General features: G+C 39.9%; 1 protein-coding gene across 3 annotated transcripts in view; it reads left to right on the forward strand.

Moving 5' to 3' along the window:
• The window catches only part of CDK14 (cyclin dependent kinase 14), a 564,290-nt gene that overhangs the window by 411,638 nt on the left and 136,753 nt on the right, over positions 1 to 15,899 (forward strand). For all 3 annotated transcript variants that reach the window (XM_055307507.1, XM_055307508.1, XM_055307506.1), the window contains one exon: positions 4,235 to 4,298. In XM_055307507.1, coding sequence (XP_055163482.1) covers positions 4,235 to 4,298 — 64 coding nt within the window. The remainder of the gene's footprint in view (positions 1 to 4,234; positions 4,299 to 15,899) is intronic.

Consider the following 15,899-nt stretch of genomic DNA (forward strand, 5'->3'; position numbering starts at 1 on the left):
ACCTACATTCTTGATTTTTAGTTAATAACTTCTTATTCCCTACAAAATGACTCCTAAATGGTAAGGAACACATTTTATTTTTTAAGATTTTATTTATTTGAGAGAGCATGCACACCTGAGTGGAGGCAGGGGCAGAAGAGGGAGGGGGGAAAAGCAGACTCCCTGCTGAGCAGAGAGCCCAACACGGGGCTCCATCCCAGGACCCTGGGATCATGACTTGAGCTGAAGGCAGACACTTAATGGACTGAGTCACCCTGGCGCCCCAAGAAATACATTTTACATCATGACTCCTAAAGCACACATATACATGTACACACACAGATACAACACGATAAAATTTTCATAAAACAACATGTATCTTTAACATGTATGTTACCTTTGATATTACTTGTTATTTTCATCTTTAGAAAAATGCTGAGGTCAACGCTCTGCATGAAATTCACAGCCTCCTAGGGGGTCATGTGACCTGTAGTCTGAGAAAACCTGAGAGAATAAAATGCATTTCCCATTTATTCAGTCCCTGGCCCCAGCCTCTCATAACCCAGTGATGCCAAACTTCATCCTGTAATCCAGGACGTCATTCGTGCATTCATTCAACATGTACTGAGTGCATATTTGGTACCAGGCACATAGTAGGCACTATGGATCTAAAGATAGGAGCACCGTGGCCTCCACTTTGAGGTCTGCAGTGCAGTGCAGAGACAGACCAGTAATCTAACACTTGTAAGGCAGTCAGTAGGTCCCTGTAAGAAGTCTGCACAAAAACTTGAGAGATTATGAAGATCACAGCATGTAATCTGGACCAGGAAGTCTTTTTGGAAAGGGTGGCTCATGAGCTAAAGCCAGAAGAGATGGGAGTTAACCTGGCCAGTTGTGGCCAAGGCATTCCAGAAGAGGAAACCACTGTGAGAAGGCATGGGGGCATGAACAGCATGACAGTTTGGAGAACACAAAGTATTTTGACATAGCCTTTCCTTTCTTTTTTTTTTTTTTTTTAAGATTTTATTTATTTATTCATGAAAGAGAGAAAGAGGCAGAGACACAGGCAGAGGCAGAGGGAGAAGCAGGCCCCATGCAGGGAGCCTGATGCGGGACTCCATCCTGAGACTCCAGGAGCACACCCTGGGCCGAAGGCAGACACTTAACTGCTAGGTCACCCAGGTGTCCCTGATATAGCCTTTCCTTAAAACCAGAATTCTCTGCTGTCACTACCCACCCCCACCCCTGTGCCCCTTTTCTGTACTTGGTCAATTACTTAGTGTTCCCTCTGCCATGTAGCTTTCTCCCTAGCCCCAGGGAGACTCAGGCACATACCTACTTAGGGCTCTCACCTCCCTCTCACCTCAGTGCTGTTGAAGGCAGCCCATCGCTACCCCCTTCTCATCTGCCTCGCAGAGTGGGAGCACCTCTAGGCACAGCCCCAGTCTCATCCTTCTGTCTTATGTTATGAACACAATAAATGTTAACCCAGGTGAAACAATAAGGGAATAGGGAGAGGTACTGGCCATAGGTACAGGTGTCAGGTGAAGCTTTTTTTTTTTTTTCTCCTTTTTTTTTTAAAGATTTTATTTATTCATCAGAGAGACAGAGAGGCAGAGACACAGGCAGAGGGAGAAGCAGGCTCCATGCAGAGACCCCAATTCAGGACTCGATCCCGGAACTTTGAGATCACACCCTGAGCCGAAGGCAGATGCTCAACCACTGAGCCACCCAGGCGTCCCTCAAGTGAAGCTTCTTGAATGACTGTGTAGAAGACATTTTAATGTGTCATAGCATACCTGTCATTTTAAGGCTGAAGGCTGCCTTGGATATTAACCTACCTGTTTACAGATGTGGGACTACATTTAAAATGTTAGTGGGGCTATTTTCTTCTGCCCTGTAGTATTTGCAAAAGATCAGTTTTTACTTTTAGAGTATATATCTTTTACTAACCTAACAGTGCCTTGGTTAGGACTATATTAGACAATTAATATAAATGAAAATCTGACTTTAGAGACAACGTACACCCACTTTCTGCCAAGCACAAGTAGCCTATCATCTGGAACCATACGTTGAACCCAGATTGCCTTCCCAAAAAGGCTTTCACAGGAAAAAAAGACTGATTTTTTAAATTCTTCTTTCCCTTTGCTCATTTTCTACCCACATTGTATTTCTTGTGCAAATGGCCCACGAGCTGTAGGCAGAATTTGAGGTGTGGTGTCTCATCAATCGGTGCTAGGATAACTCAAAAAAAGGCTTACGTATTTTTTCTTTGCAGGTGACTTTTATGAGACGGCCATGATATTTGATAATCATTTGGAAACAGAACACTGGGCATGGATGGGGATAGTGCCTATGAAAAAGTTTTGCTAACACAAATGTTGTAGAGACAACTAGTCAGGATAACAACCATACCTATACTAGGAGTGAGAGAACGATATTCAAGTTCTGGCTGGACTTTCCATGGTTTATAAAAACTTCAGAGGGTCTATGTCATGTGTGATAGATTGCGATCAAGTTATGATTTTGAGCTGAAAGGGCCTGCCTTTAGTTGCTAAAGTCCTTCACGTCTTTCATGCAAATTTCAGTGGAAGCTCAAAGTGGAGCATTCCTCAGATGAGCTGTGTGCACTGCCCGCCAACCTGGTTGTCTCCCTGTCTTGAAATAATAATCGGAATTAGTGAAAAGAAGAGGAAGTGCTTTTTGTAGTGGTTCACATCAGACAGTGTCTCTGTCTCCCTTCCTATCTTATAACCCCTTCACCAGCCCTTTTGTCTGTCCCCCCACCTCCCACCCAGCCCACCTGTATTGTGGCCTTCTATTAATGTTACTGTTGATTGTGCTTGCAAAATTCATTAGTTACAATGGAAAAGAATTGTCTTATCTCATCCCAGAACCCAGTGGGGAACATAATGCATGTATTTAATCCTGATTCACCAGAGTAGGAAGAGGTGAGGGAAGCCCTCAGTGTATGTGTGCCACTCTTTGTCATGACAGCCCTGTCCCCCTAGTAAATAAACACAGATAATCAAAGCTCTGCATTTCCTTATTGCATAGCGGTACCTGCTAACACTCAAATAAAGTGATTATGCTTAATTTCCTCCTCTTTTTCCAGCTTCTGGCTTTTTCTCTTGCCCTTTCTAACCTATTGGACTACACATGTTGGTCCATCATAGTTTGAATTATATACAGCATGTGGCACCAGATTCTCACACATGGCCAGTGCTGCCCTGACCTGACCCTGTTTTCTAGGGGTACTTTGAGTAATACCTACTACTTGCATAATGCTTACTCATGCCAGGTAGTGTTCTCACCACAAATGAGGTAGGTGCTGCTGCCACCCTCAGTTTACAAATAAGGTCAAAAGCTCGGTTCAATGAGGGACCTCAGTGAGGTGTTTGCTTACCCCTGGTCACATGACCAGTAGGTAGGGAAGCAAGGTTTTGAACCTAAGGAGTCTGTCTCCAGGATCTGGGCTCTCAACCCTCCAACTCCGCTGTTGATTGGTGATTTACCATGACCACGGAGTATAACAGTAACCTGTGGTACAATGGCGTGTTCACATGGGGTGAACCCAGTTCTGTATGAACTGCAATCGCCCTTTAATTCCTTCACCCAGATCACATGTTGCCGTGGTTAAAAAATGAAACAGCGAAAGAAGGTGAAAGTGTGAATGAAGAAAGGAAAAAGTGTAGGAAGGACAGTATTTGGGGATGAGGGCATTCTAAGCCACATAAAGATGTTACCTGAAATGAGCAGTATGGCTAGTAGAGACTGAGCAACCCAAGCTGCCTGTCCTGCTTCTTTGAAACATCATGATGCTCAGACAGAGGATGCGGGGGAGGCAATGACAGAATTTGCAGAACTGTTAAATGATGAGACATCTGATGCTGGAATAAAGGACAAAGCTCATGCAAGAATCATGAGGGACACATACATACTTGATTCAGTTCCATGGAGATGACAACTAATCGTTGGAAGTCCTACACCCACTTATTAAGTTTGGAGTTGATAAAATGCAGCAGATTTCCCTTCCTGCACTCAGCTGCATTTGTTAAAACGCAGACCTTCATCTTGGGTGGCTCTTTAGCTTTTAGTTTGGGGTTTGTTTTTACTGAAATAAAATCCCTGGCACACGATTATGGAAAAAAAATCCAGAGTTTCATCATATGCAGTGTACTGTTTTCTACACTGGAGAATTTTGAGTGCTTTGGAAATAATAAGTCTGTTTCCACAATTTCCTGCTCTCCACTAGGTTCTTGGAACGCCAAATGAGGACACATGGCCTGGAGTTCATTCTTTACCACATTTTAAGCCAGGTATGTTTCATTAATTACAAATGACTAAGCGCTTCCTATATGGAGAGTGAATATATGCATTTTCCTCTCAAGCTTATATATTATACTTTGAGAAATTCTGGTTAATTGCCATTGTGTACTCTACCTATTAGTGGAATTGTCCTTTGTTTTTTACAATTTATTTGTCGGTAAGATAGAAATAATGACATTCCTCGTGAGAGGTTTTCACCTGGTGTACCTCATTTGACTGGCTAATAATGTAACCATATCATCATCAGTAAGACTACTATCCATGTTTATAAAACAAAATTTGAATCAGTAGTATGATCTCTCTGTGTGACCTCTTGAAACAATAGTACGAAAAACGTTAAATTGTAAAAATGAACTTTACATTTTGATTTATTTTTTAAAACTAGTGATATATAGTCCATTAGTTTGAGTTTAAACAAATAAAACGTTCTGAATGTCTTTTGTACAGCATGCTGTCTTTTTTGATATAAAATATTTAAACCTCTAAACAGGAAAATCTGAGAGAAAATGCAGAACTTTTCAAACAAATTGTCACTTTTTCCTTCACCAGTAGGTGGCAGTCAAGAAACTGTTTAATGCTGCTTAGAATCTGAAATGCGGTAATTTAATTTTTATAGGAGAGATGAAAGGTTTGGAATTGGAAATTTAATAAAAATCAGTGGAATGAATTACTGTAAAATTATTCTTGTTTTATTTTCTTTTTTTCCTGTTACAAAACATGGATTATAAAGTGCAGACCCACATAACATTACTGAAAGGGATTTTTATGGAAGATCTAATAGCCCATTATTTTATGAGGGAAAGAAAGCTATGAATAATTTCTGTTATGAGCGCCAAGTTTATTCTCTTACTCCTCTATCCTCCTTTGGGGCACCATCAGGAATAAATTATCAATCCCAAAGAATGACTGAGTTGGGAAACTATTTTTATTCTTAGTTTTTTTTCTCATAAACGTGTACAGCGTGCTGAGAATTCTTCAATCATCCTGGGCTGCCCCAAGGACTCTTTGTACTTTTACTGAAAATTTTAAGTAACTTCTAATTTCTGAAAGACTATAGAAACTTAACAATTCAAGATGGATATTTTTCTTCTTTTTTTAACCAAGCAAGGAGCACCCTCGAACTGCTCCAGCTATTCGTAATGGAGTCTGAGAACACAGCGCTTGGTAAATGTTCCAAATGTGCGCTGTGAAAGAAGGTTGGCTTCCCCATGTTAGCATCTAAAATCTTAGGTCCTGGGAATATAAAATAGAGGAGAATCTGAAAAGATTTGAAATAAAGTGAGATGCAGAGAGGAACAGTTAAGACCGTTGTTTGGCCTGCCAGGGCTCTGCACAGAAAAGATGAAGTAATATGTTTATTTTTGTGTGAATAGAATTAATCTTCATCAACAACAAACAAAAACATTTATTAAACATGTTCTGGAAAGTACTGCAATGTAGTACAAGTTGTAGTGCAAGTTAAGCTAACAAACTGGAGACTTTATGATATCAGGGACTGTGCCTAGTTCATATTTTGGTGTTCATAAATATTTGTTGCTCCGAATTATACTGAGTGTTTAAAACAGATCTTATTTGTACAACTTTTCCGGGGTAGGCATATATAAATTAGTATATATATGTTTAAGCTCTTTAATATTATGTACAAGTGCCATTACAGATACTTAATACATAGAAGGTAATGGGGGACCAGAAGAATGACACATTTACATGGTGAACAGCATGGGTACTGACAAACAAGAAAGATATTCCAGGCAAAGCTTGGGGCTTATGGATAAGAGTAGATGTAATAAATGCTTCCTGAGTTCGCTTAAGAGGAGCCAAGGGGAGATAAAGTAATAGACTGAGGCAAAGGAAGCAAATCTATGAGTCCTTTCATGCAGCACTTAATCACATCATCAGGAGAGTTCTCATCTTTGACCTTCTGGACGTCATCCTCCAGGGGAAGAAGATTCACATTCCCAGAGGAGAAAAATAGCAGTGCTAGGGTCTGCCTATCCAACTTCCACTCTGTACCTCCTTATTCCGCCCCTAAAGAGTGCCCCTAAAGTCTGAGGGAAAGCAAAAAATTCTGAATCTTAAGGATATACATGTTTTGTTTAATAGATTTCATCCTTTAGCCTCATAGCAAAATTGAGCAGAAGGTACAGAGATTTCTCCTATAGCCCTGCCCCAGTACATGCGCAGCCTCCCCATTATCAACATCTCCCACTACAATGGTGTACACTTGTTATGGTTTTATGAACCTAAATGGAACAGAATTATCATCCAAAGTTCGTAGAATACATTAGGGTTTGCTCTTCGTGTTGTGTGTTCTATGGGTTTGGCATACATGTATAATGACATGTATGCACCATTATAGTGTCCTACAGAGTAGTTTCACTTCCCTAAAAATCCTCTGTGCTCTGCCTATCATTATTCCTTCCCCTATCCAATCCCAGGTAACCAGTTTTTTTTTTTATCATCTCCATAGTTTTGCCTTTTCCAGAATATCACAAAGTTGGAATCATACAGCATGTTGCCTTTATAGATTGACTTCTTTTACTTAGTAATATGCACTTAAATTGCCTTTGAGTTTCCTCATAGCTTGACAGCTGCTTTCTTTTTAGTGCTAAATACTTCATTATCCTGATTATTACAGTTTATCCATTCACCTACTGAAGGACATCTTGATTGTTTTAAGTTTTGGCAATTATGAGTAAAGATGCTGTAAACACCTGTGTGAAGGTTTCTGTATGGACAATAGCTTCCAACTCCTTTGGGTAAATATCAAGGAGTATGATTGCTAGATCAAATATACTTTGCTTAATTTTTTAATAGCTAATAAATTTAAGTAATTCAAGATATCAAACAATAAGAAAAAGGAGCATGATGCAAAGCCTCCCCAACCTTGTCTGCCATCTTCCCCTTCCCTAGAGCCATTGCCCCACCCCCATTTTATTAGTTTCTTACGTTCTTTACTTTGTAATTGTAGGAAATTATGAATATATATATTTTTATATTTCCAGTATCAAACACAATTCTGGATCCTGCTTGTCTCATTAATGCATCTTGTAGGTCTTCTCATATCATTGTATAGAGGAGGCCAGTGGGGCTTCAGTCTCCTCTTATAGTTGCATTGTGTTCCATTTGTATAGATTTAACCTATTCCCTACTTGTGGGCATTTGGGTTTGTTTCCAGACTTTTGCTGTCATAAATATTATAACCCTGTACATATATACACATGTATATACATGTCACATGTATACAGGTGTATGTGATGGATAGGTTACCAGAAGTAGAGCTAAAGAATCAATAAATAGGGGGATCCCTGCGTGGCTCAGCAGTTTAGCGCCTGCCTTTGGCCCAGGGCATCATCCTGGAGTCCCAGGATTGAGTCCCACATCAGTCTCCCTGCATGGAGTCTGCTTCTCCCTTTGCCTGTGTCTCTGCTTCTCTCTCTCTCTCTCTGTGTCTCTCATGAATAAATAAAATCTTTTAAAAAATCAATAAATATACACTGTTATAGTTTTGAACTATAAATTGTCTAAAGGGATGATGCCTGTTGGCTCTGTTACCAGCAAACACATACCTGCTTCTCCACTCCACAGGCCATAGCCAAATTTTCAGATTTTGCCAATATGTTAGGTGGCCAAAGGAATCTTGACACAATTTTTAATTTCATATTCCTTTTTATGATGAAGTTGAGAATTTTTTCATGTTTCAAGATCACCTTCATTTCCTTTCCTGTGAATAGTTAATATCTTTTGCCCAATTTACAACTGAGTTATGTATCATTTTCTTATCAATTTCTACAGGTTCTTTACACACTGAAGAAAGAAATTTTATTTATTTTTTATTTTTTAAAGATTTTATTTATTTATTCATGAGAAACAAGAGAGAGAGGCAGAGACACAGGCAGAAGGAGAAGCAGGCTCCCTGCAAGGAGCCTGATGTGGGACTCGATCCAGGATCCAAGGATCACTCCCCGAACCAAAGGCAGACGCTCAACCACTGAGCCACTCAGGCGTCCCAGAAAGAAATTTTACAAATAATCCTCACTCTCATATCTTACTTTTCTTGCTTAACTGAATAAATTTTGCCTTGAGAGAAAAAAAGCTGTGGTGGTTTGAACAATGCAGTCATTATATTTTTAAAAGATCAGTTGTTATTAGAGATCTACATAAAAATTTGTATATATGTATCCTTGAAGGGAAAACTTTTCAAATGGATTATGTTATAGCTATGATCTAGGTCATAAATAAAGCTAAAAAACTGAGCCTCTTGGTTTTAACATACTCTAAATACCTATAAGGTCTGCTTGTTGGTTTTTTTTTATTAACGTATCCTTATAGTTAATTTCTATAGAATAAGTCCAATTTATTTATTAATTCAACAATATTTATTGAGCACCATTTGTATGGCTATGGAGTGGGGATATTGCAGTGAACAAAACACACAAGATCCTTGATAGGTAGGAGAGACCTGTAATACATAGAATATATGGTAAGTCAGGTGGCGATGTGTACTCTGGAGGAAAATAGAGCAAAAAATGGGATCAGGAAGTGCGAGGGAAGGGGGCACTTCACAATTTTAAATTGTAAATGTAATCAAGGAAGACCTCACTGAAAAGATAACATTTGATTCAAGGACATGAGAAAAAGCCATGAAGATAATTTACAGACTTTCCAGGCAGAGAGAGCAACACATACAAAAGCAGTAAAGTGGGAAGAGGAGGGTACAAAATCAGATCGGAGGCAACAGGCACTGTGCTAGCAGGAGTCCTTCACCATTTACTCTGAACCAGACAGAAAGTGCTAGGAGATTCTGAACAAGACTGCACACGGGGGTTGCATTTTAGTAAGATTACTCTGTCTCTTGTTCTGAGAATGGGGAGCCCAGGCACAAGCAGGGGGACCAGCTAGGAGACTGGGACAGGAGTCTAGGAGAGAGATGATGAAATACGTTGTAAATAAAATTACTTTATCTTCTCAACGTCTCTGTTTCAGCAGACTTTTTAACTTGTTTTCCCTTGGAAAGTGTAGCAAAACTAAAGAAACGTGTTTAAGAACAATTGCCCTGGGATCTCTTGGTGGCTCAGCGGTTTAGCACCGCCTTCAGCGTGGGGTGTAATCCTAGAGTCCCAGGATCGAGTACCACATCAGGCTTCCTGCATGGAGCCTGCTTTTCCCTCTGCCTCTCTCTCTCTCTCTCTCTCTCTCTCTCTCTCTCTCTCTCTCTCTCTCTTTCATGAATAAATAAATAAAATCTTAAAAAAAAAGAATTGTCCAAAACGTAAAAGAACAACTGATAACAACTGAGTCTTATTCTTTAGTATTTATTGTGTATCCTCTTCTGCTCTTACATTTATGCTGACACCAAATTCTTTAACCTCATTCCTTAACCTCCTATGGGAATTTGCTTATTCCCATAGCAACCAGGCAGCTGGGACAGGCCACAGCTGCATAAAGTAAGTATATATGTAATACACACGTGCACACACATACATGTGCACGTGTGTGTTGCATATAATAAGGAGTCTAACTGTGGGAGGTGATGCTTTTCCATCATTTGCTTCTATTTTAATTTCTCTTTAAAGAAGTGGGAAGTGGACTGTTTTTTTTTGAACCTGATTGCTTTCCCGTTTCTCTTCCCTTACTCTTGGGGTTCTGTGGTATATGGTCTTAAAAGTAGAGGTCTCTTCCCTCCCCCTTTTCCTTCTACCTCCTCCTGCCTTGCCCACCTCTCCCTCTCTCTTATGTCAGAATATCTCCTTTCATCACCATGCTCAGGAGGCTTGCTTTGGGCCAGCCTCAGAGGTGAGAGGTTATTCTTAGCACTTCAGTAATTCTGTTACCTTTGATTAGATTCATCACAGGCCAAGCCCCATTCCCTAGCACAAAAGTAAAAGTCCACTGTAAAATTAAGACAGTTTTCCTTTCATTTGTTTCATAGTTACTCAGTAATGGGACACTTTGGCATAATGCTCTGTGCCTCAGTTTCCCTCTGAGATAGTAATAGACTTCTCCATATGAATCCCAGGATCACTTTTCTCTTGCCCGTCGCTACTTTACATCAACAGAGGTAACACGGCTTCTGTGCCCCTGGTGAAGTGATACTTGAAAATCTTTGTTATATAAGACATACTTAGCATTACTATTTTGAAAAAACATATCTTGCATACATATTTGATGTGTTGTTTAGGCTTTGCAGAATTAAGGTCATCCTAAATAAAGGTAGAACGTAGATAGACATTGGAGGCTCTTCAGGCTGGTAGCTGAGGATGCTGAGAAGACTTTGAAATTTTCTGCCATTGAAGAAAACCCTTGGGGTTGGGAGCATGAGCACTATTTTGGTTGTGCTGTAATGATTTAAGCAAACTGAACATTAAATCTGGAAGAAGCTGCACAGGGCATCTGGTCCTGCCTTCTCCACTGTAAGTTTAGGAACCTGAGGCCAGAAATATTAAGGGGTTTCTCCAAAGTTAGTGTCAGAGATGGAAGTAGGTCCCAAGTCTTCCTGGGTTTCCGTTCAGTGCTCTTTTTTTCCAGCATACATCATGCAAGTTCATGCTACTGGATGTGTACCATGATTACTGTCTCATAATTTCTCATTGATCTTTTTCCAATGAGCATTTTATTGACAATTAGTCTATAAAGAAAATAATAAAAAACTAGAGAGGATCTGATCTCTGTATTTAGTGAAATACATAGGACCACAAATACCACTTTGAATAAAGTAGTTTGGCCTCAGGGTACCTGGATGGCTCAGTTGGTTAAGGGTCAGACTCTTGATTTCTGCTCAGGTCATGATCTCAGGGTTGTGAGATCAAACTCCATGTCAGGCTCCAAGCTGGAGGCTTTCTCTCCCCTTCTGCCGCTCCCCACTCTATACTCTCTCTACTTAATTAACTAATTAATTAGTTTGGTCTCAAAATAACATGTAGACTCCATGTATGATACTTTTATTCATCTCTTAAGTGCTTCCAACAAACAGGGCATTCAGCAGCATTCAGGATTATTATTCAGGAGTTTAAAAAAGGAAGGTGCTGTAAAATTCAGAAAGAAATAAATGTTGCTAGACCAGATGCAATTAAAGGTAATAAAATTTAGACTAGAGTAAATCTGTGTTCCTAAATCAAGCAAGAGAACAGAGCATTTCTAAAGTGATTATATTATTCCTAAGAGAAAGTTATCTAATACAAGAGGCTGTTTAAGGAAGATTTGATGAAAATAGAATGCCTTTCAATTAATGAAATGAAGGAAAAAATTTGCCACTGGAGGCGAATTACAGAATGGTAGTATTTTAAATATTTTATGCTCAGAACTAGGCCCACAGATACATTGACCTTGAAGGCAACATTTAAATATGGACTTAGTTATTATAAACAAAGAAAGACAAATTCATATGATTGCACTTCAGTGTGGAGGAGGGTTACTGGATAAGAGGTGGATGGGGGGGAATAGGTTAAATGGGTGATGGGGGTTAGAAGGCACCTGTGATGATCACTGGATATTGTATGTAAATGATGAATCACTAAATTCTACACCTGAAACTAATACTACACTGTGTTAACTGAAATTCAAATAAAAACTTAAAAAACATTAAAAAATGAATAAATAAAAAGCAGAAACAGATACATAAATACAGAGAGCAAGACTGATGGTTGCCAGCAGGATGGTGTGGAGAGGAATGGATAAAATGGGTGAAGAGACGTGGGGAATGCAGGCTTCCAGTCACAGAATGAATAAGTCTTGGGAATAAAAGGTACAAAAGTAGGGAATATAGTTAATCGTATTGTAATAATACTGTTTGGGGGTCGGTGGCCGCTACACTTGTGAGCACAGCATTAATGTATACAGAGATGTTGAATTATGTCGTCCACCTGAAACCAACATAACTTTGTGTGTCACTTATACTTCAATAAACTTTTTTACTTTATTTTATTATTTTTTTTAAAGATTTATTCATGAAAGACACAGAGAGAGAGAGAGAGAGAGGCAGAGACATAGGCAAGGGGAAAACCAGGCTCGCTGCTGGGAGCCTGATGCAGAACTTGATCCCAGGATCCCAGGATCACTCCCTGAGCCAAAGGCAGACGCTCAACCACTGAGCCATTCAGGCATCCCTCAATATTTTTTTTTTAAAGAAAGGAAAAAAGAATATGCGTAGAGCACCAGAATAATAAAAGAGAAATTAAAGGTTAAAAATATAGATAGATAACTGTGGACTTAGTTATACTAAGGTTTTGCGATGCGGTGAAGAACTTCTTGTCAAGCCTTCCTATTCATGGGCTTGACTGGCCCAAAAGCTAGATATCCAGACGCAGTTCCAGAGGGAAAATGTAAATTATTTCAGAAATAGGGTGCCATGGTGAAAATAGCTCACATTTTATGTTCTACTTTATTATTGACAAAGGCCTTTTGTAGATTACCTCAATTGTTATTTAGAATAACCCTGACTTCATAATAACGTGGTTGCCCTAAAATTGCTGTCCCATTTTACAGATGAGAAACCGAGGCCCAGAGAGATGGTATGGCTTGCCCAAGGCTATGTCTTGAGGATGTAGGATGTAGCGGAGGCCAAACCCAATCCCAGGTCTCCTAGTCCCCAGCCTGGTGTTCCCAGCCACACCTGTGCCTGTCTTTTAGCAGGTTTCCCTAACTGCAGGCATAGGGGGACATGAGGGAGAATTGTCAGGCTCTCCTCAGCCCTGCCTTGTGGCCTCCTGGAAAAGATCTGTACCTTCTTGTTGATACCAGAACCACCCTCTAACCCTTTAGCCCTGTGCATCCAGTAAATTGTCAGCTCCACAATACCCCCGTGGATGTTTAGCTTCAGCTGTGGAGTCCTTGGTATTTACTATAGGCATTGCCTAGTTTCATGATTTGCAGTCCTCAGGAAGCTTCGACCCTTAGCTGTGGCTTTCCCCCTTGTCTTTAAGAAGGTGATGGAAAAGCTGTGGAAGCAGCAGAAATTGTGGTGTGGATACTGAGTGCAGGGAAGCTGAAAGGAGGACATCTTGATGCCGAGATGTTGCCCTGAGGAGACCACACTTCAGTCAGGGGGCCTCGTATTTCCTTTTCTACTCATCCTTTATGCTTTATCTCAGTAATTGTTTTTTATGTCTTTTTTGATTGATTGATTGCAACTCTAATTATCATGGGTTACATCTGGATGTACAAAGGTGTAACTATGTGATAGGTATAAAAATGGACTTTAAAAATTATTATGCAAATATCTGACTCTTATCTCAGGTTTTATTGCTAAAAACTGTAGGTCTGCTTGACCCAAGGCTTAGGACATTTAGACTCTTTCCCCCTGTCATCAGCCACCACCTTCTCCAACTTTGTGATTCCTCCTCCCACCAATAAGTGCCACTCTGCTCACAGAGTGAAAAAGCCAATTAATCAGTAAAGTTATGAGTGAAGTGAACTTTATAGAGCAGAGGAAGTTTTAGTAAAGGGTAAACATAACAGAAAGGGCAAAGTGCCTTTACTCTCGCACTCTCTGATTGTGGCAGTCATGCTGGGACATCACTGGTGGCTGCAAGCAGGAGAGATCATGGTGGCATTGAGAGACCACATACGGTCAGCTGCGTGCTTCAGATACTCTCAGGGCTCAGATTCTTATCCAGTGCTCTACTAGATGCCAGGCAGCCATGTAGGTGCTGAAGACACAGTCGTGAGTAAAGCAGATAAACCTCTCTCACACATGGAGCTTATTTACTAAAGGAGAGACAGATAGTAGAGTACAAGTTGGTGTGGCTGGAGAAGTGTGACCACGAAGAGCCACAGATGATTCAAGAGGGTTGGGTTCTGGAAGACCAAAGTGAGGAGTTGGGATTTTATTTGAAACGAGAAAAGAATTATTGATCAAGGAAGATTTTTTAAATCTCTTTTGAAGGAAATTAATGTTTTATGTCTTCAGAAGGCCCGACTGGCTACAATAAGTCACGGACCTATTGCAGAGATGGAAAGAGGCTTCACCTCAAATGTGAAGTCCTCTTGATTGGGAGTTTCTGTTTACACCACTGGGTTGAGAAGTTTCTATAATGGCAATTCTTGAAACTATGCTCACACCAGTTAGCATAGATGCCATAAACATGACGGATAGAGCTAACCAAGGATGTAATATGAAATAAGTCATAGAAGTGGCCAGTGCTGTAAAATAAAAATAAAGGGGTGCCTGGGTGGCTCAGTCGGTTAAGCATCTGACTCTTAATTTCAGCTCAGGTCATGATCTCAGGGTAGTAAGATCGAGCTCCACATCCAGCTCCACACTCAGCAGAGTCTGCTTGAGATTCTCTCTTCTCCTTTTGCCCCTTCCCCTCCTTGTGTATGCTCTAAATGAATGAATGAAGGAAGGAATGAAGGAATGAATAAATAAATAAATAGAATTCTTAAAAACATTTTAAAAAGTAATGGCCAATAACTTGATAATCACTCAAACCTGTAAAATAACAATTCCATTCCTCCCCAGTAGGCAGACCTATGGGGCGGAAATATCTTTATGAATCGCAGAAACCCATTTCATTGCAAAGTGTCCCCATCTGTACTGATTTTCTCTGTATCTGCTTGAAGAATTTCCCATGTGTTTTCACTAGAGGGCATCAGTAATGATGAAGACTAGCAGAGTGTCTAGAAACTACCAGAGAAAATATAATAAGATTACAATTTCAAGGAGAAATGAAATACTTCTGATTGCAGCCTTATCAAAACAAAACAGAACAAAATCCTAAGTAGGCTGGTTTCATTACTCTCACTCTTAGAATTTTGTAAAAATTTAGTTGGGGCATTATCCACACCTCATCTCACCAAGGTTAATATGGCATGCCAGTCACCAAATAAAGATTTCTCCATTTTTTTCAATAATCCTACTGCCCCCAACCCCACAGAAAATAACTAAAATCCTTACATAATGCCCAATGTGTGTGATTTGGTTAAAATCATGTCTAAGAAAAGAATTAGAAATTCAGCCTAAGCGTAAGAGCAGAATCAAATGAAGACATGGAACATTTTCAAGGAATGAAAGAATTGTCAGCTCTTTAAAATTGGCACACTTTAGTTGTTATATACTATTCACAGTACCAGAAACCAGTCATACACTTGTATCCCTTCCTTTATTTGTAATGTGATGTTTTATATTTATCCTGCACACAGTAGATGCCAGCAAATGTATAACTAGAGATCTATGCATTGCAAAATGTCCTTCATGCTCCTGTTCCTGAACTTTTAAATATCTTACCAAAACTTGAAAAATCAAGATCTTAGGAAGCAGAACAGGGAATTGGAAACTTAGATTTAAAACAAGACAAGTTGATTCCTGCATTCAAGTTGGGTCTTGACCACAGTACCTTGAGTGGTTAACTCTGGCCCCAGGAAAGGAGTGGGACACCCCCCTCCCCCACCCCGCCTCCTCCAGGCCTAAGCTTTGCACAGTTAACCCTCCCAAGCAGTAATTGCACACCACTATGAAAGATTCACAACTAAGTGATTGAACCAAAGGTGGGATGAAGGTAGGGTTTTTTCTTTTCTGTCCCTGGGACATTAGAGGCACACAGAGAACACGCTTATAATCTATGAATTTGTGTACAATTTTCAACATTTGAAAA

The sequence above is a fragment of the Nyctereutes procyonoides genome, unplaced genomic scaffold, assembly GCF_905146905.1.
Source record: "Nyctereutes procyonoides isolate TBG_1078 unplaced genomic scaffold, NYPRO_anot_genome, whole genome shotgun sequence".
NCBI lineage: Eukaryota > Metazoa > Chordata > Mammalia > Carnivora > Canidae > Nyctereutes > Nyctereutes procyonoides.